Source organism: Dipodomys merriami, unplaced genomic scaffold (genome assembly GCF_024711535.1).
Source record: "Dipodomys merriami isolate MVZ:Mamm:240054 unplaced genomic scaffold, mDipMer1.0.p SCAF_50, whole genome shotgun sequence".
Lineage (NCBI taxonomy): Eukaryota > Metazoa > Chordata > Mammalia > Rodentia > Heteromyidae > Dipodomys > Dipodomys merriami.
The window spans coordinates 7039669-7066682 of NW_027206069.1; the positions used below are offsets into that span (position 1 = coordinate 7039669).

A 27014-nucleotide genomic window follows, 5' to 3' on the forward strand; every position below is an offset into this window, starting at 1 on the left:
ACATCTCTGTACTACAGCTTTTGTGTTTTACACACCAGTAAGATGAGATCTCAGACTCTCGCAGTTCTAATAAACCTGGTGTTCTGGTTCTCTGCCCACAAAAGATTGGAGCAGCAAATTTAAAATAGAACAAAGGGACAGAAGTAAAGTATGAGGTTGAGGGTGCGGGTTATGATGAGAATTAATGGTACAGAGCGTGGCTTTGACATTTTCATGGTTATTTAATTTTAGAAATTTGCTCACACCTCAAAAACAGTTAACTTCAATCTTCTACAAATAGCACTTACCTGAGTTCATGGTAGAATTACCCGAAGAGTCCTTAAAAAAAAAAAAGAAGGAAATGGTCAAGTTTCTCTCAGAATGTGACCTGCTTAGACGAGGATCAGGCTCAATGTTTCAGTGAAACTTCCCAGGTGCTTTCAGTGGCCCAGGGGCCTACCCACCTGAGTACCTTCTAGTAGGCTCTTTATTGTTGACCTGGGTTAATTAGGATGACCTTGATAAACAGAAGTTTCTTGTAAGAGGACATTTTGTGTTGTAACTGATTTTAGCAGAAAGCAATGGTACTTAAAGCTAAACAGTACTGATGTACCTGTCCAACTCTGTGTCATAGAAACATCTAGAGACCACTGAGTCTCCTCGTGTGCCTCTTCTGGTAGACTGCTTAGTCTGTCATTCCCACGCATCACCTGGGGGAGGGGAGACTGTTATACAGCAGGTTTGCACTGGGGTCTAGGAAGAATTTAGATCCTACAGTCTTTGTGAGCTGTATAGGTGCTGTAAAAATGCATTTCGTTCCCTTCTGGGGAATCTAGACAAGACAAATAACTTCCCCACACCTGAAGAGGGTGTCCCATGGGAGTTCTTGGTACCCAGGGCCCCCTGCTCAAAGCCACAGGCTTTTTGAACTTAGATTCTCAGCTTATAACCCTCCCCTCCTCCCTCCAGACACCTGTACTAGAGGGTCAGCCCCCTGCCCAAGAAGTGGGAACAGATCACCTGAAAGTCTGCTCATTGATTACAGGAGGGGGGAGGGAGGGTGCCCCTGAGGGAGAGCTGGCAAACAATTTGCCTGGTTCACAGGTGCTAAGGAGAAAGTCAACACTAGATGGAAGGCAGGGCATAAAAGCATCAGTTAGGGAGTCTGCCCTGAAGACTGCTTTGTACTTCTCACCCTCTGGGAAGTAGGCAGAGTTGGAAAACCTCAGCAAGGGATAATTCTAAAATTTGGCTGCCTGGCAGTGAGTAGAATGCTAAAATGAGGCAGGTAAAGGGGAGGAAGAGGGGGCAGGCTGTTGGTCTCTGAGACCATACAATGCCTATTGCCCCCCTCCTGAGGGTCAAGGTCCCCCACAGAAGCTGCTCTGTGAATGGCCTGCTGTCCTTATTTTGTTTTTATGTTTTGGAAGTCCTTCAGAAATACCTTCCTGGATCCCATGTGGAGAATGGTATATTCTCTTGTGCAATATTAAGAAGCCCTTAGGCAAAGTGAAAGAAATAATTTATTTTCAAACTGGGGAAAACAGGAATCATGTTCCAAGAATATTTAAAACCTGACCCAGCTGATGTTTTGCTCCATTATTTCTTTCTTTTTTTTGGGGGGGGTCCGGTCGTGGGGCCTGAACTCTGGGCCTGGGCGCTGTCCCTCAGTTCTTCAGCTCAAGGCTAGTGCTCTACCACTTTAGCCACAGCGCCACTTCCAGCTTTTTTCTTTTTGCTTATGTGGTGCTGAGGAATCGAACTCAGGGCCTCAGGCATGCAAGGCAAGCGCTCTGCCACTGAGCCACCTTCCCAGCCCTCCATTATTTCTTTTCTCACGTCCTGTTAGAAAAGCCAAGTGGGTGTGAAGAAAATGGGCAAAATCAGTGGATTCTGGGCTCTAGGGCCATCAGGATGGCTGGGTCAAACTACATAGGCTCCTAGTCACAGAAGACGATCACCAACCAGTTTAAACTGGACTTACGGTTGCTTCTTACCTCCAAACTCGGGATTGGCTGAGACATCCCACAGAGCAGATTCTCAAGGTTTTTGTGCTCCTCTGTGGTTGTCTGGATCTGGTGTCCAAGCCAAGCACAGGAAAGCCAGACTGGAAGCAACATATTTAAATATTAAATACAAACACTAATAAGAGATCTTGGGCTATGGTGGCTAATGCTGTAATCCCAGCTGCTCAGGAGGCACAGATCTGAGGATCTTGGTTCAACGCTAGGCCAGGCAGACAAATCCAAGAGATGCTTTTCTCCAATTAACCACCCACAAGCCAGAAATGTAGGTGGGGCCCAAGTGGTAGAATGACAGTCTTGAGGGGGAAAGCCAGGCAAGAGCATGAACACCCGAGTTCACACAATACCAGCACACAAACAATAAAAACTCACTAGACGCTGCACTGGACAAGAGACTTGCTGAACTCAAGGCCTGGCCTTCAGCTCCCAGCTTTACTTCATCTTCTATTTGTTTACCTGGGTTAGTCAATTAGCCACTGATCCTAAGTCTTGCAAGTCTTGGCAAATTTGGCTGTCTGAAGGCAGAAACCCACTTGGCAGGTAGAACAGGTGTTCTCATCTAATTGTTTATTTTCACTCGTGACATTTCAAAGACCCCCCCCCCGCAAAAAAAAGAATAATTGTGTCCTTAGTCCCTCCTCAGAGAGAAGGGAAAGAACTAGAAAGTGAGCCCTGCACTGCTACCAGTACTGGTATTTGAGCAACAGGCCTGGGGCTGGTTTACATGTTTCTCATTATACTTTCCTAATTGCCTTAATAGGCATGCGTTACTGCAAAATAATGGGAAGCTGTCTTGCCCATTTGTTGTAATTTACAAAGAGACGGTTTTGAGAGTATAACCTAGGGACTTTTCAAACCCATTGATCTTGGCCAGTCGGAAGGGGTTTGTTTTTGAAGCATTCATATTAAATAAACTCCAAGTATAAAGAGAAAAGCGCAACACCCTCTTTCACAACAACTCTTAAGATGACCACAGCATCATCAAAGACTTGGAAAATGCATGTCTTGTGTGTGGGAGATGGAGGCGTTGCTTCAAGAGTTGAACTTTGCCAAGGATATTGCCTTTGTCACCCAAAAGCACAGGGCAGGGGCGTGAAGGAAGCAGGGAGACCCAGGCCTGGTTCAGGTCTCTTCCAGAAGGTGTGCAGAGGGTCCTGGCTCCGGGGTACCTAGCATCCACCGTGGGTACAGCGCTGAAGTCCAGAGCCCGGGTCAGGGCGTGGCCGGCTTGGAAGTAAGGCCTAGCTCCCAAAGAGGGTTGGTGGCTCCTCCCGCCCAAAGAAGAGCTCGGAGCGCCTGGGGCAAGGCCGGCTGGGGGGTGGGGGGGGGACCTGATGGAACTGGATCTGCACTCCGAGAGGCAAGCAGTCTAAGGGGCACTTGCCCCGCCCCCTTACATCCTGCCTCACACCTTGCCACCTGCCCCGCACCAGCCTAGGCGCCTCTATGGGCATCGGGCCTCACGCCCCGCCCACCCCGGCTCGGCCCCTCCCACCCCGCCGCCAGAGGGCGCGCGTGCGCACTGGAGGGCTATAAAGCCCGGCCGGCCCTGCGCCCGCCACCTGCCCGCCAGCCGCCCAGCCTGGCTGCCCCGCTTCTCTCCCTGACCAGGAGCCATGTACTACGCTGAGGTGATAGAGCCCCCGCAGCGCCTGTGGATCTGGGAGAAGGGCGTGTATAAGGACGAGAACGCACGAATCTGGCTGTCCATCTTCACCGAGGTATGGCGCCGCTCGAGCCTGCGGGCGGGCGGGCACCGGGCATCCGCTCCCGCCGGGCTGGAGCTGCCCCGGGCATCGGGCGAGGCCGGGGGACGGAGGGGTCCCTCCGGTCCGGACGGAGCCGGGGAGCCTGGGACGGAGGGGCCCCTCCGGTCCGGACGAAGCTCGGGGTTCAGGGGGGCCTGGGACAGAGGGGCTCCTCGTGTCAGGAGGAAGTGGGGGGGGGGGCTCAGGCCAGCCTGGGACAGAGGGGCCCTTCGTGTGCAGCAGGACGAAGCCCGGGACGCTTGAGCACCTGGGCAGGTGTGGCTCAGGCTGGCCGCAGGTGGGGTGCTTTGAGCTGGGTCTTTGCCAGGTGGGAGGCGGAGGCCATGCGGGCTTTTACGCTGTCTACGCAGTCTGAGATTCTATAGCCTGGGCTAAAACGAGTTTAGGACTGCAGTCCACAAAGTGGAAACCACAATACGGTGACAGTCATACATGGGGCCTTGACCAGACTCCTTAGGCAGGCCCAGAAATCTGTACTTTGTTTGTGCCAGTATTAACGCACACACAAAAGACACGAAGATGCTGTTAGAGTGTTCAGTGATTTAATAGCAAACAGTAGTAGTTGGGTGTGAACTCTTGTCTCTGCTGTGGGGATGGGGAAACTGAGGCTGAGGAAGAACTTGTGGCACTTGGGACTGTCAGTTAACTACCATATAAATGTTTACTCTCTTGCCATTTTTAAAGTTTTACATACATTTTAAAGATCAGGTTAAAGGGCTGGTATTGTGGCTACTCAGAACTACATCAGCCTTTTAGAAAGCATGGAACCCTGCAAGAGTACTGCCCCCGGGGTCCCCCCTGGGAGGGGCAGGGGTTGTTAGTGAAAGGGGAGGGCTAACCAGGAGGTTGGATGAATCTGGACAAACTAGTCTGTTTCCAAGTGTGAAAATAGAAGAAAGAATCAGTGGAAATGGTTTGGGGTTGGGGATTGGAATGAATGGGAGAGAGAAACAGAGGGGGTGTGGTTGATCAGGATACATTGTATGCATGTATGGAAATGCCACAATAAAAATCCTTCTTCCACAACTAAAAAGAAAGGGGGAAATCAAGTTAAATATTTACTTTTTGAAGTCTGCAGAAAATGTAGATGATATCTCTAGTTGGGAAATATCTTTGTAACAAAACCTTCAGACACTTTTTTTCTTCCACAATAAAGGATACATGAAAAACTATCCATTAGTTGACAGGGATAGGATCTGTCTCTCATGTTTGAAAGAACCAGTATCCTTAGTAAATAAAGATTTTCTCAAGTTAATGACTAAGTGTTAAAAAAAAAACACCTATATAAACAGTTGATTAAACAGTTGAAGGACAGGGGAGACTGTACAACAGGATGGTCAGTTCCACGATGCTTACATTTTATGACCTGAATATTTTAAAATATTTTTATTAAAAGTTGTACAGAGGAGCTGCTATTCAAGGCATTTTGTGAATACAGCATGCCTTGCTCAATTATTATTTCTTTGAATAGTCTCATCCACCTACCATCCTTCTCAGCCCACCCCTTCCCTCACTTTTTCTTTTTTCTTTTCTTTCTTTTTTGGCTGGTCATGGGGCTTGAAGTGGGGGCCTGAGCAATGTCCCTGAGGTTTTCTTGGCTCAAGGCTAGTGCTCTACCACTTAGAGGCCACAGCACCACTTCAGTTTTCTGGTGGCTAACTAGAGATAAGAGTCTCACAGACTTTCCTGCCTGGGTTGGCTCTGAACCATGATCTTCAGAGCTCAGCCTCCTGAGTAGCTAGAATTGCAGGCGGGCCTGGCATTTTTCTTAATTTGTAAGGTATGTATTGAATTTTTGTGCCATTTAACAAAGCAGTTTATGAATATAATGCATCTTGATTTGTATCATCCTTTGACCCACCCCTTTTCTTAGTTTTACAGCATATTCAATGAATTACTGACTGCGTTCTCCCGTTTTCCCCGCCCTCATCTATCCACTGCTTTCTTAGCTCCACCCACCTCAAGTGTCCATTTCTTGGTGCTTGTTTTGTTGGGCTCTGATTTAATCTTACTACTTGAGGGCTGGGAAGGTGGCTCAGTGGTAGAGGGCTTGCCTTGCATGCCTGAGGCCCTGGGTTTGATTCCTCAGCACCACATAAGCAAAAAGAAAAAAACAAAAAGCTGGAAGTGGCACTGTGGCTCAAGTGGTCGAGCACTAACCTTGAGCTGAAGAGCTGAGGGACAGCGCCCAGGCTCAGAGTTCAAGCCCCACAACCAGACCCCCCCCCAAAAAAGAATTTTACTATTTGAGCTCACCACAGAGTCTTATCATTTGAGAAAATTACAAAACTATTTTCGTTTTCGGAAGAATAGTTGTTAGATAAATAGGAGTGCGTAATTTATATGCGGAGTGTCATTCTAGCTAGCTTGTGGGGATTTGGAATAGCGGGATAGAATCCTTCCTACTTGCAAATGCACTGCTGGTGGAGAAAAGCCAGGAAAACAGCTGATGGTGGGTTGTGGTAAATGGGGTAGAGAAGGCTCTGGAGGAGAGGTGGTCTTGGTGAGGGGTGATCAGGCAGGACCCCTCAGAGCCCTTGTTTGAACTTGCCATCTTTTATAAGTGCAATCCTTCTGGGCCTTGCTGGGCATGCTCTTTAGGTATATTGTAGACTTGGATTTACAGAATTTTATTTCCCTTGAACTAGTGGATGAAACTCATTTTCAGCTCTTGATGACACTGGTCTCCATTCTATCTTCATTCTATCCTGTTGTATTTTTTTTAGTTTTTCTTCTTTTCTTTTTTAGTTTTGTTTGCTACTGATACTGTTGCTTGAACTCAGGTTCTGGGCACTGTCCCTCAGCTTTTTCACTGAAGGCTAGAGCTCTAAACCTTGAATCACATCTCTACTTCTAATCCTTTGTTTTGGTGGTGGTTGGGGGTAGAGTGTTAACTGGAGAGAAGTCTCTGGGAGTTTCCTGCCTGAGCTGGCTTTGAGCTTCAATCCTCAGATCTCAGTCTCCTGAACAGCTAGGATTATAGGCATGTGCCACTCAGTACCTGACCTCTAAAAATAAAAAAAAAAAAAAAAAAAAGGAAATGGAGCAAAATAAACCAAGAAAAAATTCCACAGCAACTTGAACAAGAACTGGAGGCTTGGCCTAAAAAGTAGGCAGTCGGTGGGCTGGGAAGGTGGCTCAGTGGTAGAGTGCTTGCCTTGCATGCATGAGGCCCTGGGTTCGATTCCTCAGCACCACATAAGCAAAAAGAAAAAAGCCGGAAGTGGAGCTTCGGCTCAAGTGGTAGAGCGTTAGCCTTGAGCTGAAGAGCTGAGGGACAGAGCCCAGGCCCACAGTTCAGGCCCCACAACCAACAACAACAACAAAAAAAGATAGTCGGTGGCTACTATGGGAGTGTCTGGACCCATCAGGCCCAGCTGTGTCTCTGAGAAAGAGCTGACACCAAGAGGGCTGATCACCAGAATCTGCTTGGCAGGTGTCTTGTTAGTCCAGCACCTCCCTAATGGCCCAGTCCACTGGTGCATGGGCTTAGTGGGTGGAACCTTAAGGTGTGCTGTTATCTTCCCCTGCAGAATGAAAATGTCTCCTTTGTGATCATGCGCCAAAAAGACATCCCCTTGGGGGCGCCTATGAGCCCCAACCAGCTGGCCCCATTCCCGCTGCCTCTAATGTATCAGCTGTACCCTGAAAATAGATACAAAAGCATAGATTCCAGGTACTGGCGCATCGTGTACCACATCAAGGCAAGCACGGCTTTCCCCAGGGACTGGGCGGGTGATTGATTGGTGTCTGCCCCCGACCCCTCACCCCTATGCTAGATGTGTTCCCCTCCATCCCAGTACCAAAAGTAAGATAACAGGGAGGGGTCGGCAACTGACCTGGAAAGTGCTGGATTGGAGAAGACCTAGAAGTGAGGACTGGCTGTCTGCTACAAGCTGTGGGGCGGGAAGCCCCATATGATGGCAGTGACAGGCTAGGTGGATGGGGAGGGCCATGACTCACCCGGGCATCACCTACTCCAGGCCTGAGAAGGCAGGGCTGGGCCTAAGGACAGTCTACAAGGCTGGGGTCTGATCACATCCTGTGTGTGTGTGTCTGTCTGTCTGTCTCCGTCTCCTTTCCCCACTTAGTTCCAAGGCACCGAGGAAATGCTCCTTGAGCTGCTAGAGGATCAGCGTTGACAGTGAGTACCGGGAGCTCCGTGGAGGCTGGGCTAGCCTATTCCTATCTACAGCCCTGGAGGGTCCTCCAAAGTGGGGCAGGTTTCTCAGATGTGCCCACGTCTCTCCCATGACCACTTCTGGAGCCAGCCAGAACTTTGTGGGAACCAGCACGGAGCTTCCAACCTTGACCTCCCTCCCAGCAGCCCTGGTTCTGCTTACCCACCCCACCACCCGTGCTTTCCTTTGCCCTCTGATGTTGTGTTCTCTTTTGTCAGGTTTTTGAGTTCCGGACTCCACTGGCCTCTGGGAATGTTTGTCTGGTGTTCACCTTGTTTGCAGCAGCTTTGTGTTGGCTACCTTGCTCGGCTCTGGGAGGAGATGGATGGAAAGATGAGTCCTACCCATGCCGAACGACCTTTCTGCAGCCCTTTTGGCCCCTTGGCCCTCACCCAGCTCTGCTGCCTCCCAGGGGTGACACCAGAGAAAACCCCAGCCGGTGTTGCTTCCTCCCAGCGTCCAGAGCTACCGGTGCCTCAGGTGTTCTCCGCTGGCTGATGATTTCTTATTCTCTCTCCCTCTCCCTCCCTCCCTTTCCCTCCCACTCCCTCCCACTCCCTTCTTTTCTCCCTTTCCTTCCATTAGCCCCACTCCCCCCTTCCTTCCTTCCTTCCTTCCTCTCGCCCTCCCTCTCATTGTCCCTCAGAACAACTAGAGTCTTACACACCTAACTGCTCTGTTCCTAGCTCCATGAACCCCAAGGCAGGCCTCATTGGATCATTTATTTCCCTGGTGTGTACCTGCACACACCAGGACTGTGAACCATTTATTTAGTTGTCAGGGAAGGCTAGAGAGGAGCTACTCCCTTGCTCAGGATTCAGCGCCTGTTAGTCAGGTACCCATGGTCACGAGGATTGAGGCCCCCAGAGGCCCCCTCAGGATGCCAGCCTCAGGATGCCAGCCTGGGGAGAAAACAAATGTTTGGTCCTCCCCTTTCACAGGTTCCTGCACACCCGGGTGTTTCATGAAGTTGTATGTGACGTGAGCTCTTTACATAATATTAGCTGATTAAATACAGACCATTCATCTAATGTGTGCTGGACAGCTTCCATCCTTGACGAGATGCCGCTGGAGAGATGAGAACTGTCACTCAGGTGGCGCTGAGAATTTCAGCATTGCTCCCACTGGCTGGAGCTACCGGAGTCCCTGGTACCTGAAACCATCCCCTGCCATTCATGCCCCAGCCATACTCCCTCCTCCACCTCCAGGAGCTGCAGCCACAGTGTACAAGCCCTGTCCCTGTCCCCTGCATGTCCTCATACTACCCCTCCTGCTGCTGCTGAGCAGGACCTCATACTCCTAGGGCATGCCTTCCATTTCTGTGTGATGATAGCCCACAGCATGCTTCTTGCAGAGAGATGAGAGGTGTGGCTCTGGGGGTAGTTCTGAGCATGGGAAGGAAGCACGTCAGAAAACTGTATAAGGAAAATACACCTTCCATTATACAGACCCGACCCCAGGCTTGTGACCTGAATAGATAAGCTTGGCCACCTCTCACGACAGGCTGTCTCTCTTTCTGAGCACACTGGGACTGTAGGGAGATAGGGAGTGAGGAACAGGAGAGCAGTGTCTGCCTCCTGGGGTTGGCAGGCGAGAAGTCTTGCAAGACCAACTGGTTTATCAGATATTACACCACCATCAAGGTCTGTGCTGGGTGCTGTGGCAAAGATCCTTGGTTGCCAGGCAACAAGACCAGAGCCACTTTCTGGCCCCAGGGGTACACCTATATAAGACCCATCTCCATGTTAGAAATGCCCCAAAATCCCCAGCTCCTCCCCCTAAGGGGCCATGAAAGTGCTGATGAAGATAGTAAGGTTCCTTGATGCAAATCAGCCAGTGCCAGATCCATATGACCAGGCCTCAGATCTCAGTCTCCTGTATAGCTAAGATTATAAGGATGAGCCCCTGGTGATGGGCCCATTTGTAGTTTTTGAGATTGAAAAGTTTTTCTCTTTTTTTTTTTTTGGGGGGGGGGTGGGTGGTCCAGTCATGGGGCCTTAACTCTGGGCCTGGGCGCTGTCCCTCAGCTCAAAGCTAGCGCTCTACCACTTGAGCCACAGCGCCACTTCAGGCTTTTTTCTTTTTGCTTATGTGGTGCTGAGGAATCGAATCCAGGGCCTCATGCATGCAAGGCAAGCACTCTACCACTGACCCACCTTCCCAGCCCTGAAAACAGTTCTCGAAACTGTACAAAGCACAGCATTTCCACAATAGAAAGATTTAAGAACTCACTTTAGAATCAGCCCAGCGATGGGGGCCTTACCTAGCTGGCTCACTCACTCAGATGACAATTGCCAGGGGCCCCAGAGAACAGAAATCCTGGGAGCTTAGCTGTGTGTCTCCCTTCAATCAGATGCTACCTCCTCTCAATGATAGCCTCATCAGTCATCGACCAATGACAGCAAGAACCATGTCCACCTACTGCCCTTCCAACCTGATTGTACTGAATTCAGTGCCTTGAGTGTCTTATTTCTCCTGACCCTCCCAATGCTTGGGCATTGTGCGGAGCAGGGAGCTTTCACTGTAGAAGGAACACACATGTTTTGCATCTCTTCTATAGGAATCATAGATTGAGGATCATAATATGGTCATTCCATTTGGCCTCTGATGCCTTGTGTCTATATGTCAGCTGGGTGCTCCAGCCTTTCAGACAAGATTGAACCCCACTCCCTAACACCCTAATGGATAGGCCTCCAGAGAGCTCAGTGGGGTCTCAAGAATCAGTGGATTCTTCTATTAGTACTCCACATAGAGTCACCTGTTCCTTACCCCGTCCTTCCCCACACCCACCCTGTGTACCTGCTCTGATCCCTCTGCCACAGTTAGTTGACAGGCTTTGGGGGGCACACTGGGAGATGTTTGAGGGCTTGGGTTTCACATTCAGATGACCTATATGGAAGATGAGGTATTCTTGTTCAGTAAAACACAGACAAAACTCGCAATTTTTTTCTGGGCTTCTCTCTTCCTCCTGGCCCCTCTCTTCACTTTCTACAACTTGCCTTCAAAGGCAGACACTCTGTTGTACCAAACATCTGGGCTCTCTGATTTGGAGCTAGCAGCTTTCTTTGATTCAAAGCTATATTGATAGCTAAATAAAAGGACTTCCTTTTTTTTTTAAAGTGTCTCCCCTAGGAGGGAGACCTGATCGATTCCAGGCTCTCCAATTCCTTTATTTCTACTTCCTCTTTTCATCGTGTACCTGCTCAGTGAGCTCTTGCATCGAGAAGGAAGGGGGAAGAGTTTGTATGAATAAGACCTGTTTCAGACCTCTCTGGAAGGTGGGCAGGACTCGGGTTTACTGAGGGACGTCCTTGGGGGCTTGACAAGAGCAGGCAAAAGGAATCAAGAGGAACTATGGCTTCCCCAGAACCAAGAGCAGCATGTGTGGCTAAGGCAGAAGTAATCTTACCCCAGTCCCTTGAGAGCTATGACTAATGATAAGGGCTTAGAGTCCAGATGGTTTCGGGCTAGGGAGAGGCAGACCTGATTCACCCTGGCCCCAGAGCCCTCCATCATCAGGCCATATTATACAGACTTGGCTGGAATCATCCTTGACTGGAATCCCAGCTCAGCCACTTCCTGAGCCCCCAGAGATAAAAAATGTGCTGTTTCTTATAGCCATGGTTTCCTTACCTGTAGAAATAGCTGCTTATATTCCTTTGAATATTGAATCCGCTAACAGATGGAAAGTACCTGGCCCAAAGTAATTTCAGTGAACTTTTAATATCCTTCTGATGTGGTATTTTCTATTTTTAGTAGAAAGTATCACACCAGTGTTCTTTAGGAGAGAAATAAAAACTTTTCTACCAACATTTAACTTCGTGGGGGATAAAAGTTCTAAAAGCACCGACGCACACACCCAGTATCAGTGGCTGCCTTCTTACTCTTACACGAGTGTCGTTTTAACAAGGACAACTCTTGGTCTATGGGTGCAGAGATTACGATTGTCGCAAGAACAATGCAATTGGCTCTGTTTTACAAAAGCAAACAGTTGGCTCATTTGAGGGCCCCTTAACAAACATGACATATAATCACAAATAATTAGGCCGATTTTTGCTCAAGTTACAACTGCCCTCTTCAACATTTCTCCTGTCCTTGGAGCCTGTTTAACGGGGTGACAAGCCTGTCATCTGCATGGGCTTCAGGCTACCTATGGAGGGGTTCATCCAGGTGCTCAGGTCCCTGGGGTGAAATTGCCCTACCTTAGCCTTGTGGCTACTTCCAACCAAGGTCTTTGATGTCTAGAAAACAGATCTGTGTACTGTGTACTTCCTGCTCTCATTTCTAGATAATATTTTCCTCATGGACAGGGATTTGGGAGTATCCTGACTGTCATTGATCCCAGTTTCTAGCTCTTGTTTAGGTTTAGTTTTTGAGGCAGGGCCTCACTGTGCACACCAGGCTCTCCTCCAACTTGTGATCCTCCTGCCCCAGCCTCCTCAATGCTCATTACAGATATGCAGCAGCCACACCCAACAGTTTCCAGTATTTTTTCCATATATATTTTTATAATATACTGTACAGAGGGGTTACAGTTACATGAGTAGGGTAATGAGTACATTTCCTATCGCGCAGTGTTACCTCCTCCTTTGTTTTTCCCCTACCATCCCTTCCCTCCCTCCCCCCACCACTGAAATTGTAAAGTTGGTTTTCTACATAGTGTCTTGTACATTGTTACAATGGGTCAACCTGTGTCCTATTTAAGCATTTTGTTATATCCCTTCCCCTCCCCAGATTGTAAAAATGTATATAATACAAGATGCAGGACACCGGAATCAGATACAGTGATTGCAGTATTTTTTAAGGGTACACAGCTGCTTGAGTTCTAAGGGGATCAAGTTTACCCTGTGAGAGATGGAAAATGTGAACTGTCACACAAGGAGTTGGCAGTTGAGATATTTTAGTCCCAATTATCCCCTAAATTGCTGTAGAACTGAGGACAGCCCTGTTCTGTTCCTCAGTCACTTGTCACTTGCTGGAGGTGAGCTAGTCGTATGTTATAAAGAAGCATGAAATAAAACTTACATTGCCATAGACTGAACCTCTGCCCAATGCCCAACTGACCTCCAAAATGGAGACCCCCATGCTAACAGCACCAGGCTGCAACTAAATAGTCTGCTGACCTTCAGAGAAGTGAGGATAAAGAAAAAAATAGCCAAATGCCGAACAGGTATGATAAGGAAATCCCTTGTGACCTAACCTTTATAAGAAAAGTAATTTAAAATCACAAATCCACTTTTGTTTTCATTTCTGCCTTTCTCAGCCCTTTTCTGATGGTAAAACCAACCTCTCTGCCCTGCTCAGTTGGAACACTTACTATGTTTTCAGAATGATTGCCTGATTCTAGATTCACTAGTAAAAGCCAATTAAGATCTCTAAATTCGCTTGGCATTGGTAGCTTACTCACTCCTGTAATCCTAACTACTCAGGAGGCTGAGATCCGAGGATCGTGGTTCAAAGCCAGACTGGGCAGGAAAGTCTGTGAGACTCTTATCTCCAATCAGCCAGCAAAAGCCAAAAGTGGAGTGTGGATCAAGTGGTTAAGCACCAGCTTTGAGTAAAAAAGCTAAGGAGAGCTTGGACTACACACACACACACACACACACACACACACACACACCAATAAAAGTTTAAATATTTTATAGTTTTGTCTTTGCACAGAAGTGGATATTCCAATAACTATCATCATTTTCTGGTGAAGAAGCCCCTTGCTCCAAGTCAGTATTTATCCAGCCCAGATGTCACCAGGACCTGCCTCTCTGGCTGCTGGTGCTCATTCACCAGGCCCCATGAGCTGTGTAGGAGCCATATAAAGTGGGTGCAGACCTAGGTGGGTGCAAACAGGGCAGCCATTGTCAGCAGAAATTCAGCGCAGGGATCTACCTCCGTTCTTACAGCCAGAAAGGGGAGAATTCAGGCCAGACTCATAGCTGTTGCTTCTACCAGGTGCTACTGACAGAGGGGAGCCACACACAGGTCAGTGGTGGGAAGTGGAACTCCCATTTGCAGTCGGGTGTTTCTCAACAAAGCACAGAACAAGGGCATAAAGTTTGAAAAAGAAAGGCTGGCACTGACAATCATTCCTGTAATCCTAGCTCAGGAGGCTGAATGAGTTCTGAGGATCTTGGTTTGAAGCCAGCCTGTGCAGGAATGTCTGAAAGACTCTTGTCTCCAGGCTGAAAGTGGAGCTGTGGTTCAAGTGGTAGAACACTGGCCTTGAGCAAAAAATAAATAAGCTAAGGGACAGGGCCAACTCCCTGAGTTCAAGACTCAGAACTGGCACATGCACGCGCACACACACACACACACACACACACACACACACACACACACACACACACACACACACACACACACACACACACACACACACACACACACACACACACACACACACACACACACACACACACACACACACACTTCTAAGTACCAAGACCAAAACCAGTAATTGGACTTGAGGACTTGCTACACACACACACACACACACACACACACCACACATTCTTTTTGAGAGAAAATAAAGGACTGAAATAGCTATCTTGGTCAAGATACAAACACTCAAAGAAATTAAGAAATTGAGGATTTCTGAGCTGATGCCTGACCTGCTGAGTCAAGGACTCTAAAAGAAAACCATCGGTCTTTTGGAATATTGTTTTGTCTGGCTGTATTCTGTCCAATTTAAAAAAACCAGGCAAGTCAAGTTCAACCAAATTTGACAAATAATACAGAAGAAGGGGCATGAAGTCTCAGGTGCTTGCAAAGGTGAGTTGAAATGGAATGGATGGTAAGTGTGGAGGGCTGGGTCAAGGTGGGATCTCATACACTGCATTCTGGGAAAAAGTCTTTTGTCAGTGTCCCCTGATGTGTGTGTGTGTTTACTGTAGTTGTTTTGTAATTTGTTTTATTTGGTTTTTGTCACTGTTGAGTTTTTCCTGCTATAGTTTTCCTTTTTTTTAATATAGTCACATTATTGTGTCTTTGTGTGTTCTGTTTTGAGTCCTCAGTTAAGATTTCTCTATAATTCTCATATTCTCTTCTAGTATTTTGTAATATCTTTTGTTTGAATTATTAAGCCATCTGGAATTTATTTTCCTCTGGGAAGTGCAGTCGTAATTTAATTTTGAATTTCCAAGTGACTCACCAGTTGTTACAACTCCATTTACTGACGTGTGTTCTTTACCAGCCATTTAAAATGCCACCTGGATTGGGTGTGAGAGGCAGGCGCTCACCTCTGCCTTCTTGGTGTGTTCAACTGGGCCTGAATTAAAAGATCAGAAAACATAAGAAGTGTTAAACCCTGGTCATTGGATGAAGAGCCCTGATCTGACTTGAGCTGGGCTGAGATGGTGCACTGTGCAGAAGCAGGGTCTGGGAAGACCGTACAGATTTCTCTAGGCCTGATGGTGACACTGTTTCCTCTTCTTTAAGGAAGGAAAAAGGAAGTAGGAAGTTGTCCTTCCTGTCCTTACTACCTGTCAGAGCCTTTAACACGAAAGAACCCTTCATGCCAAAGTGACGTGTTTGGAGCATACTTTACTGTACACCTTGCTCCCATGCGTCTCTACCTTTCTGTGCAGGTTCCATGCCCACACCTGGGTGGGTTCCTCGCCAGGATGGTGCGTGCCAGGCATGGCCTGTGACATCACCCCGCCTTCCACAGTCCTACCGCTCCCCATGCTGAATGCCCTTTTACATTTTGTTCTATTGCATTTATTGGATTTATAAATTAACTTGGGAACTGCTGTGTCTCTACAATATCGAGCCCTTCTGCCGATTGATTCAACTAGCATTTCTTTAGCTCTATAGAACACTTTGAGCCTGAAAAAATGAATTCAGGGTAACATGCTAACCTAGTAGCAAGCCTATGAGATGATTATCACCATTATCGTCACCTTCATCATCACTATCATCATAATCATCATTACCATCATCACCAGCATCATCACCACCAGCATCATCATCACCACAGTCCCCATTTTACAGATGAGGAAACTGCCACATAGAGACAAATTCCATCTGCACAATGATTCTTGAATGCAGTGTGTCCTTTTTGTTTAACACTTGCTTGATTTCCTCTAATGAAATTTGGGCACCAGCGACTGACACCTGTAATCCTAGTTACTCAGGCGGCTGAGATCTGAGAATCGTGGTTCCAAACCAGCCCAGGCAGGAAAGTCCATGAGATTCTTATTTCCAATTAAAAAAAAACAAAAAACAAAAAAACAGAAGTGGAGCTGTGGTTCCAGTAGTAGAGCTCTAGCTTTAAGCATAAAAGTGGAGGGATAGCACCCAGGATTCAAGCCCCAGGAATAAAACAAAACAGAAATTTTAAATTATGCTTCATGGCAGTATTTTTAATGTGTTCTTCTGGTTTTTCTGACTTTTGTCTAAGTTACAAGAAAACTTTTGGGTGTTTTGGGTTAAATTTATAAACATTTAACATAACCAGATTCTCTTATAGGTTCAAGTGCATTCCTTGTACTACTTCAGAAGGCATGCACTATGCCATTAGAGCTTTAGAATCAGTAGTTCTGTGCATCTCTGCGTAGCGTCTTTCCTCCAGTGTCTGCCCTGAAGGAGAAAGGAGCCACTCCCACTCTTCTGCTCCACCACCAGCATTGAGTCTCATCTACCAGCCGTTGCCTTTCTTCTTCAGATACTCTTCCTGCCTCTGTTCCTTGATTGTCAACAATATTTTATGCACTTTTCCATGAGAAAGTTGACCTACTCCACTTTTCTTCTCTTCCTCCACTATAGTTTTTATATTACCATAGAGTAAAAATGTTACATTAAAAACAACATAGACTTAAAATGTTACAGGCATGAGCCTTGGACTTACACCTGTAATCCTAGTTACTCAGCAGGCTGAAACGTGGAGTATCAAGTCAAAGTGAGCCTGGGGAAAAAGAGTCCACGAGACTCCCCAATTAATGCAAAAAGCTGGGCTGGAGACATGACTCAAGTGGTAAAGCACCAAGCAGACAAGCAAGCTAGCTAGTCAAGGGCAAGAGGCGCTGTGTGCATGTGTCCAGAGGGCAGTCACAGGGTATCCTGTAGTGTTGCATATACAGACACTGTCCACCTAGAGTCCCACAGACCCTGTCCACAAAGGTCTCATCCTACAATCCCACCCTTACTTCAGATGCCATTCTTAGTCTGGGCTTCCTGTGCTCAGCCAACATAGCTCTAACCCAGGAGGTCCCCATTGCCTCTGGTCAAGTACCCACTAGGGCTGGGTGCGAATGCCTGTAATTCAGCACCCAGGAGGCACAGTCAGAAGGATGTCAAGTTGCATCACCGACAGGATGAGGAACAACACTACATTTATCTCAGGGGTCTCCCTGCCCTAGTGGACGCTGATCTCTGCTCTTGTCGGAGCGGGCTTCGGTGGGAGCAGCTGGGCTCCATCCTTCATGGCGGGGCTTTGTTGGAGTGTAGAGAGCTGCGAGAGGCCGCACCTGGAAGATGGTGCCAGCTTCCGCCCTCCGCCTTCCCAATGGCGAGTGCTCTCTGTGGTAAACAACTCCTGATATGGCTAAGGCAAAGAATCTGGCTTGCTTCCGCGCACCTGAACCTATTGGTGGTTCCCACGTGGCGTATCAGGGTTGGCTACCCAGCGGGTACTTAAGGCTGTGGGGAATTCTCCCCGGGGTTGGGGTCAGAAGATTACTAAAAGGTCCTGAATAAACTGCAGAGAGAAGAGTCCGGTGTCGCGTCTTCCTTGCTGGTCGAGGCGGTAGCGACATTGGAGGAGCCCAGGGTTATGTGCATGTAGCTCAGTCTTCCTCTTTCTTTCCTTCATCCCCAAGATGGAAAGGGCTGCTACTGCACAATCATATTTTTCCATTTACGAAGGACTTGAGAAACCCAGAGCCACAGTGAGCAGGCCTCCCGTCCCTTCAGAAGAAACTCTCCCGCCCTCCCTCTCGGTCTTCTGCGGAAGCATCCGTCTTGCTGGGTCTTGGCTTCCAGCATGTGGGTTCTATTGCCTGGATGGCATTTCAGACAGCCTGTCTGTCTCCACTGGACTCTGCTTCCCACACAAAGCAGGTGAAAAAGTACTTGCAAGGCGGAGGTTTGACGTCAGACATTTCAGAATCCAAAGTTTAGTTCTGGCATTTATTCAATGCGTGACCTTGAGCTCCTAACTTAACGTCTCCTGAGCTCGCTGCTCCTCAGCCATAAAAAGATGGTGTCCAACTTGCTAGGTTATGATAAGGAATAACAATAACATTTGTGAAGTTCCTGACATGTGGTTTGTTCTTGACTGACTGATTGATTATACTGGTATTAGGGCTTGCACTCAAGGCCTCATGCTCTTGACTGGCTTTTCTTTTTGCCCAGAGCGGACACTACCACTTGAACCACACTCCACTGGTTACTTGGAAATAAGACTCTCATGGACTTCCCTGTCTGATCTGTTCAAGTTGCAATGGTCAGATCTCAGCCTCCTAGAATAGCTAGGATTGTAGGCATGAGCCAAAGGTAGCTGGACATTGGTAATTTATTAACTGGAAAATGGAGGTCATCTCTTATCATCTGTGTCCCTAGCATCAAACCAGCATCAGACACATTGAGAAGGAACCAGTAAATACTGGCTGGAATAAAACATCCTGGAGTCAAATTGTTTGCAGCTCAGTCCAACATGAACTCTAAGATGTGGGGCAAATATAATTCGTCCAGAGACTCCCTTCCTGCCAACTTCTCATAGAAAACAACGTACTCGGAAATTAAAGTGTTCACCGCCCAAGCAGAGGCCTGGCCATTGAGAGTATGCCATGAAACAGAGGTGATGGGTCAGGAGAAACAAAGCATTCTCCACCAGAGATGTTACCCCAGGGCCTCTATAATTACCACATCTTCTTTCCAAGGTCTGTTTTGTGACCACCCTAGGTAGGTTAGCTGAGTTGCCAAGGTGAGAGGTGCAGTCTGATTGGTTGGTCATGGCATCTGCCCTTGGGGCCTGTTCTGATCTTGGCATAGAACTTCCAGTGTAGATGCACAGGCCCCTCCCACATCTTCCCTGGGTAGCACCCACCTCTGGCTCCATGGGCTGCAGTTGTCTTCATTTAATCCATCAGGATGACCCAGAAGCAAGCAATTGTCTTTAAGTGGGTCATCCCCTGAAGCATGGTAGCAGCCTTCTTATGCTGTAGAAAATGGGTCTTTGTTAAATATATATATATATGTATATATATATATATATATATACATATAAACAAATAAATAAAAACCAAGCATCAAACCAAAGGCTAGGGTGAGAGGAGAGAGGGCAGTGTGTGACACCAGCTCCTTCTGGGAGCTGTGCTCTTGTCTTCATTGTAGAGACGAAGAATCCAGGCTCAGAGAGCACCTGTCACTTAACCATGATCGCAGAGCTAGTTAGCAAAGAAGCTAGAATCTGAGCTCCAAAGATCCTGATTCTAAGTCCCATGACTCCATGACTCCACAGCTTCATGGCAGAACCGCCCTGAAGTCTGCCCACTGCTGGTTAGGAACAACTGAGACTAGTGCGCATGAGCTGGGCATGCGAGTCTCCAGAACTCCGTAGACCAGTCAGGTTGCTTTGCCACACAGGGCACCACCACCCCATCAGCCCGCCTGGAGGTCTGGCTCCAAATTTCTCCATAACAACACAGGACACCATCCTGTATCATCTGGAGCTCTGTGGGCTCCAGTTTGTTTAGGACATTCTGGGGATGACATGGAGGTGGCACAGGTGAAATCACTACAATGTCCCTGTGCAAATACATGGTCATAGTTGCTCAGTGCTCTCAGATCCCCAGAAGGCCAGTTGCTAGACCTGACTTCCAGGAGATGGAGGATAAGATCATCTCTCCCTCCCCATTGTTCTTTTTCATTTATTTATTTTTTAGGTGCAGGTGCTGGGGCTTGAACTCAGAGCCTTGGACTATTGATTGGCTTTTTTTTGTCAAGACTAGTGCTCTACCTCTTGAACCATAGCTCCACTTCTGGCTTTTTGTTGATTAGCTGGTGGACTTTTCTGCCCTGGCTGTCTTCAAACCACCATTCAGATCTCAAGTCTCTAAGTAGCTAGGATTACAGATGTAAGCCACTGAGGCCCAGATTCCATTGTTCTTACAGATATATGAGGGTCCTCTGATTCTTAGGCACGTACTTGCCCACTACGTTTTCATGTTGAAGGTCAACACAGGACATGGTTAAAATACAAAATGTGGGAGCTGGTGCTGCTGGCTCATGCCTGTAATTGTAGCTGAGATCTGAGGATCACAGTTCCAATCCCGGCTGGGCAGGAAAGTCTGTGAGACTCTTATCTCTGATTAACCACATAAAGGCAAAAGTGGAGCTATGGCTCCCCTTGAGCACAGAAGCTCAGAGACAGTGCCCAGGCTCAGAGTTCAAGCTCCAGGACTGGTACACACACACACACACACACACACACACACACACACACACACACAATTTGGAATATAGAACTGGATTGGCCACATTCAGATCCCAGCTCTGATCTCTGGTAGCTCATGTGACTTGAGCAAGCAGTTCTCCTGTTGAGGAGGTATAAATAGTTCTACCTACTGTGCAACACTGGGAGAACACAGTGAGCGTCACACACTGAGTGTTTAAGCACAGTGCCTGGAACCAGGAAGTCCTTATGGTCTTTCCCTTAGAAATTAGACTTCTCAGCCTTGGCTAAGAATCCCTTTCCTGCCCCCTCTATTGAAACTCCCCCCCAGGAGGTCCACAGGCACGACTGACCCTCTCGATGGTCAGAGACAGCGAGTTCTCCCCCCATGCACAGTGCTGGCGCCTCTGTAGCATGGGGTCCCTCTTACCTTCCCAGCTCCTCTCCACCTTGCGATGCTGGTGATTCTCACCTCTGACATACAAAGGTTTAAAATGGTGGGTTGAACTGAAAATAACAATCACTCTTAAAAGGTCTTCCCCCTGTATAGTTCCCCTACCTTCGCCTTTTTCCTCAGAGAAGATCTGATGATCTGGGGAATCTGGTGAGCCGAAGCTTCTCTGAGACCAGAGACACAACGTGGTCCTTCGGCAACCCCCACCCACCCATCTTTATCAAAGCTGAAGCCTCTTGAGTCAAGAGGGACTTTATATTCCTTATGCTGGAGACCCCCGCTGGGGGAGATGGGCAGGCATGGAGGCCAAGCAGAAGCCACGGCCAGTCCCCAAATGAACACAGACAAGTGACAGACTGCCAAGTCTCCTGTGCCAGCACCCGCTGGGGCCATCATCTGTTACTTCTTTCCAGCAGCCAGAACTGTCTGTCCCTGCAGAGTCCAATTCTAGCATGATGTTGAGAATGGGGGGGGGGGGGGGGTAGATTAAGGACTGTAGCCACAACCAGTCTCCTGACTACTTATGGTTACCAGATATTGAGGTTCAACCCCTAATCCCATACCCTAAACTTAATAATGCAGGGAGCACCTTCCACCTACAAGCCCAATGCCCAATGCAAACACAGTTAATATATATGTATATATACATATATATACATATGCATGCACACAAATGCATATATTATATATATATATATATATATATATATATATATATACACAAATGCATGCACACACACACACATGCTCATACACACAGATCTTTTGCAGAAAGTGGAGGCCAACAAGGCCTTGGGCCTTGCTTCCTAGTCTCAGCCCCCAATATACAAAGGACAACCAGGGCCCTGCATTCATAGTGTACGCAGGAGGCTCAGCCCACGCAGGAGCCCCACACCCATGGTAAGAACTCAAGCCCCCTCCAGTGGCCTCATGCCCACACTCTACTACCGGTGGGGTCTCAGGGGACAGCATAGGCATCGTGGTTTTGAAACAAGACATCCAAGCTTGGATCTGAGGTTGGAAACTTTTTCAGCTTTGGGACTGTAAACACACTCCTCTACCTCTCTGAGCCTCAGTCTCCTCTAGGCTGTGACGTTCAGCAGTGACAGGTGGAACTGTGTGCCATCATGATGCCAGGCCTGGCTTGAACCGCATGAATGACGTGGAAATATGACGTTAGAACTCCCCTACTCTTGAGATGGAAATCAGAAATACAAATTGTCCTTTAGGGAAAAAAAAAGAACCTTCTGTACCTAAAAAACTCGGGAGCAATCATTAGAACCGTTTTCTGTACCAATATTTCTGTACTCTGGAAAATTGGCAGGACCCTCTGGTTACAGAACATGGCAGCTGGGCTATTTGGAGCTGAAATGAAAGGTTTATGTGTTCAGCTTGCCTTCTGCTATACTAGGTTTTTCTTCTGAGTGTTCATCATCCTCCCTGAGCTTCCTGACACCCCAGGTTCAGGAGTGCAAAGAATTATTCAGCAGTGTCTGCCCTCCCCTTTTTTTACTTTGAATATAAAAGGTAAACCCCTCTCTTCCGAGTAGCCTTGGCGCTTATGGAACATTTCATAAGGCAGCCTGAGGTCACACAGCACAGCAGGTGTGGGGAACATTGCATCTCCATTAAGTCAAGAAAGATGTGAATCCCAGGATCTGCTTTCATTTCACACTGTTGTTTGCCTTTGTGTCTTCCATTATCACCTGGCTTCTACTTATCCATCCAAGTCATGTTCTTCAGCATGCTCCAGCCCTGACTGGGCATGGCTAGTTCCCGGCCCGTTCCTCCCTGCTTCCATCCACGTCCATCCTTGTGAGATAGAAGATCAACAAAAACCACCAGTATAATTCCTTGTGCAGAGAATGAATAGTAATGGGCTGGAGGGGGAAGGAGAGGGAGGTACAAAGTCAGAAGGCATGGTCAAGGAAAAGCCCCGCTGAGGGAGCAGAGGGGCCACTGTGTCAGAAGGAGCCCCCTGCACGATCTGAGAGGACGCATTCCCAGGACAGCCTAGAGGACCAGAAAAAGTGCTAGGGAGTCTGGACACCCATCTTAGAGAAGATGAGAACAGGGGTTGGGGAGTAGGCATGCCTAGAAAACACAGGGCCCTGAGTTCAAATCCTAATGCCACAAAAAAGAAAAGGAAAAATGAGGAGATGGGCCAGGCAGTAGGTCACACAAGGCCTCAAACCAAGTTCTTGTCCCAAGGACTGTGAGAAAGCATGGGGAACGTGGTTGGTGGTGAATGAAAGAGCTTGGAGTGGCGGCCCTGTGGAGAGGCGCTGTGAGTTTAGACAACAGGGGACCAGCCCTTTCCAGCCCCTTCCAGAGGCTGTCACAGAAGTCTCGTTAAAGCTGTAGGGCTCTGGACCTGAATGGTGGAGACAGGTGTACAGAAAGCGACAAGGCTGGGATGTGTTTGGGGGTTTTCTTTGGTCGGTCATGGGGCTTGAACTCTAGGCCTGAGCGCTATCTCTGAAGCTCACGGCGAGTGCTCTACCCCTTGAGCCACAGCGCCACTTCTGGTTTTCTGGTGGTTAATTGGAGATGAGAGTCTCACAGATTTTCCTGCCTGGGCTGGCTTTGAACTGCGATCCTCAGATCTCAGCCTCCTGAGTAGCTAGCATTACAGGTGTGAGTCACTAGCAGCCGGCTTGGGATGGATTGAGTGTGGGTTGAAGAGAGGAAGAGATAGCTAGCCTTTGCCTTCCCTGTGGGCACTTTGCTGGCCTTCCTGACTGCCCAAGACCCTGGCCTGCTTCCCTACCTGCCCTCGTATCTTCTGAACCCCTTTCCCAGCTGGACATTTCAGAAACTATCCCCACCTCTCCCCTCCAAGCTTCTATTCTTACCCGGTCTGAGAGAGGGAGAGAGAGAAGAGAGAGAGAGAGAGAGAGAGAGAGAGAGAGAGAGAGAGAGAGAGAGAGAGAGAGAGAGAGAGAAAGTCCGTGACTAGGTTTTGTAGCAGCAGCTGCTCTTGGCTGGGTGTGAATGTGTCTGGGATGTAAATCCATTGTGTTTCTGGATAACACAGGAAACAATCACTCATGCAAATGAAACCCTTCTACTCCTCTCCTTGACAGGCAGCATCTCAAGGAGTCCCGACAGTGTCCATCCTCCGCTGAGATAGGAGCTTCTATTTTCCATCCATAGACGCAGGGATGACAACAGGCAGCTCCTGGGTTAACAATGACCTTCTCATTTTTGGCAGGGCCGTGGAGTTACAAGGAGGGAGGCAGAGGGGAGATGGAGAACAGTGAGAGCCGTTCCAAGAAAGTACATCTGAGAATTGCAGGGAAAAAGTTATTTCAAAGTCAGGGGAAGTCAGACACAGTGCTGGCCCAGATACTATGATGGCGGAGGAGATCCCAGGAAAGGCAAGCCATACACAGCCCTGAGCTCGGGATGTGGCCCAGAACCGAGGTCCAGGACAGGACTCATTGCTTCATTTACTTACTCTTTCAACACACGTGCATTGAACAGCTACAACACGCCAAGCTCTGGGCGGATTCTACAGGGCTAGTGAGGGGTGGACCGGAGGAGGGACTGTCAAGCAAACAGAAAAAGTGCAAGGCAGGCTGATAGAGGTTAGCGTGCAGCTAACAGGAGCCCAAAGGGGCTTAGCGACTGTGGATGAGGTGGACAAGGTAAAGGGTGGAATTCCAGGAAGAGGGAAATTGCATTTGCAAAGACAGGAAGACAAGAGGAGCTTGGCAACCCAGGGAGAAGCCAGGAGTGAAGCCCACATCGTGACGTGTGGCTGGAGCTTTGCCTCCTGGACTCCACACCCTGGTACGGTGTGCATGTGACCTGTGACGTGTGTGGAATACAGGACGAAGGTGACATGATGTATGGGTATGCAGGCTTGCGTGATGATTACATACTCAGTATGGTGCCGCTGTAGCTGGGCCTCTCACTCCCTCTCTGGTTCTGAGAAAGTGGCAACCTCACACGATAAGAAACGTGTGTGGCTGAGTGGCCCAGCTTCCCCAGTGAGGTTTTCTGATGAGATTGCAGCCCTCGTGCGGACCTACGGTTCTACCTTCTGAGACCACACGGAGCAGAGCGGAGCTGGGCCCAGACTCCTGACCCACAGAAGCCCGTAGATAATATGTGGTTTTGAGTTACTAAGACAGCAGTTGGTAGCAGACAGACAAGGAGGGGAATGGCCAAAGGCCTGCTGAGCTGAGGACTGGGAACCCAAGCCTAGGCTAATAACTTTGGGCACCACAGGAAGCAGCCAATGTCCTTGACCTTCCAAACTCTACATATCCACAAACAAGAGGAAGCTCACTACCACTGCAGGCATTGGGGGTATCAACCTGCAGTGGTTCTGTGTGGCCTGGGTCTGAAATATTGTCTTTTAAAAAGCACCAGGGGGCTTGAATGGTCCTTGGAGAGCCTCTGTCTCAGCTCAAGGAGAACTGCCAGGCAACGCCAAATCGGAGCTAATTTATTTCAACTAAAACATCCAGCTCCATGGCTATCAATTCATGCACATCAGTTTCTAGTACTCCTCCAGAAAGTCAGAAGCCAGCAAACAGAAGTACAGAATGGGGGTCAGGTGCCAGTGGCTCACACCTGTCATCCTAGCTACTCAGGAGGCTGAGATCTGAGGCTCACAGTTCAAAGCTAGCCCAGGGAAGAAAGTCAATGAGACTCTTATCTCCAATGAACCAGCAGAAAACCAGAAGTAGCGCTGTGGCTCAGGTGGTAGAGCACTAGCCTTGAGGGGAAGAGCTGAGGGACAGCGCCCAGACCCAGAGTTCAGGCCCCATGACCAGCAAAATAAATAAATAAATAAATAAATAAAGGGCTCTGAGCCAGGTGTTTGTGACCCTCTGTCATGATGGCCCCAGTGACTTCAAACAAGCCATTCTCCAAGTCTGGGGGAAAATTGGACCCAGCAATCCATCACTCACCCAGCAGTCACTCACAGATCCTCTGCTGAGGGCCAGGCTCTGGGAATGTTAAGTAAAACACATGGGCTCTGAACTGCAGCCAGATCACATAATGATGGTTGGCTTTGTAGCCATGTGTCTGTGTGGAGTTTGGACCACTTTTCTCACTTGCTGGGATACGCTAGGATACACTGGGATCGCTGACCCATTTACAGGCTGCTGAGATGATACTGTGGTCGCTGATACAGGTCCACGGGAGACACTGCAGATGGCTCACAATGACACATAGAGGGCGCTGGCCAATGGGCTGCTGTGAAGAACCAGCCATGGGCCCTGAGCTCAGTAGACCAGCATCCACTCGGAGAGGCCTCTCATCTGGATGCTAGACAGGAGCATTGGTCCTGAGCAGCTGTGGTCATGCTTTAGAACATCACTTGCAATTCCCAAGGTCTGCAAAGAAAGTGAACTTTCACACTCTTGCAATTAATATTTCATCCAAATCAGAGCCATGGGAGCACCACACATTTAATGTTCTAACATTTTTTAAATTGGTGTGTGTGGGGGCAGGGGGAGGGGAAGAGCAAGCACCATTAGCAATGAACAGTTATAAAATAAATAAGGTAAATAGTAGGGGTAGCTGGGATTTCCCAAAGGGTGGAGCAGGAAGTTCCCAGGGTTCCTTCATAGGAAGAAAGGAGGCTGAGCTGTGACTGGGTCAGGAAGGCCAGGCACATTACTGAAGTTCTGTGCACAGGGGAGGGGCACCTCACCCCAGCCAGAGCACAGAGCCTGTCATGCTCAGGAAGCTGTGAGAGTGAAGGGGGCTGTGGGACAAGCATCCATCACGTCATTCTATGCCTGTGGTACAGCCTGCAGGTTATCTCTGTCCAGGCTTCTTCCCTGATTGTCAGGGGATGCAGGCTATAAGCTGGTAGCACATGCCTATCATCCCAGCTATATAGGAAGGAGAAATAGAATGCTCTCAGCCTGGGTTAAAAAACAAAAGCAAAAAGGGCAAGCGTTTTGACTCAAGTGGTCTAGTGTCTGCTTGGTAAGCATAAGACCCTGAGTTCAAACCCCAAGTGGGGGAAGGAGAGGAGGAGGGGAGAGGGAGGGAGAGAGGGAGAAAGAGAGAATCTGTGCAACTTGCAGCAAGGAGCTATATTTCCTGCCTGTCTGTCTGCCAGCCAGATGGGGCCTATGGCTCAAGGACAGGCAGGGACAGAGCACTGACCTACAGCCAGGCAAATCCTGGTTCAGCCACTTACCAGCTGGCTGCCCGGGCCTCAGTCTCCTTCTCTGTAGAACCAAATTA

General features: G+C 48.4%; 1 protein-coding gene across 1 annotated transcript; it reads left to right on the forward strand.

Annotated features, from left to right (window-relative positions):
- Nucleotides 1–3619: 3619 nt before the first annotated feature.
- Nucleotides 3620–7914, forward strand: Tcl1a (TCL1 family AKT coactivator A). The gene is made up of 3 exons (XM_069997762.1): nucleotides 3620–3724; nucleotides 7306–7476; nucleotides 7864–7914. Exons 1-3 carry the CDS (start codon nucleotides 3620–3622, stop codon nucleotides 7912–7914), a joined length of 327 nt encoding a protein of 108 aa, XP_069853863.1.
- The last annotated feature ends 19100 nt before the right edge of the window (nucleotides 7915–27014 follow it).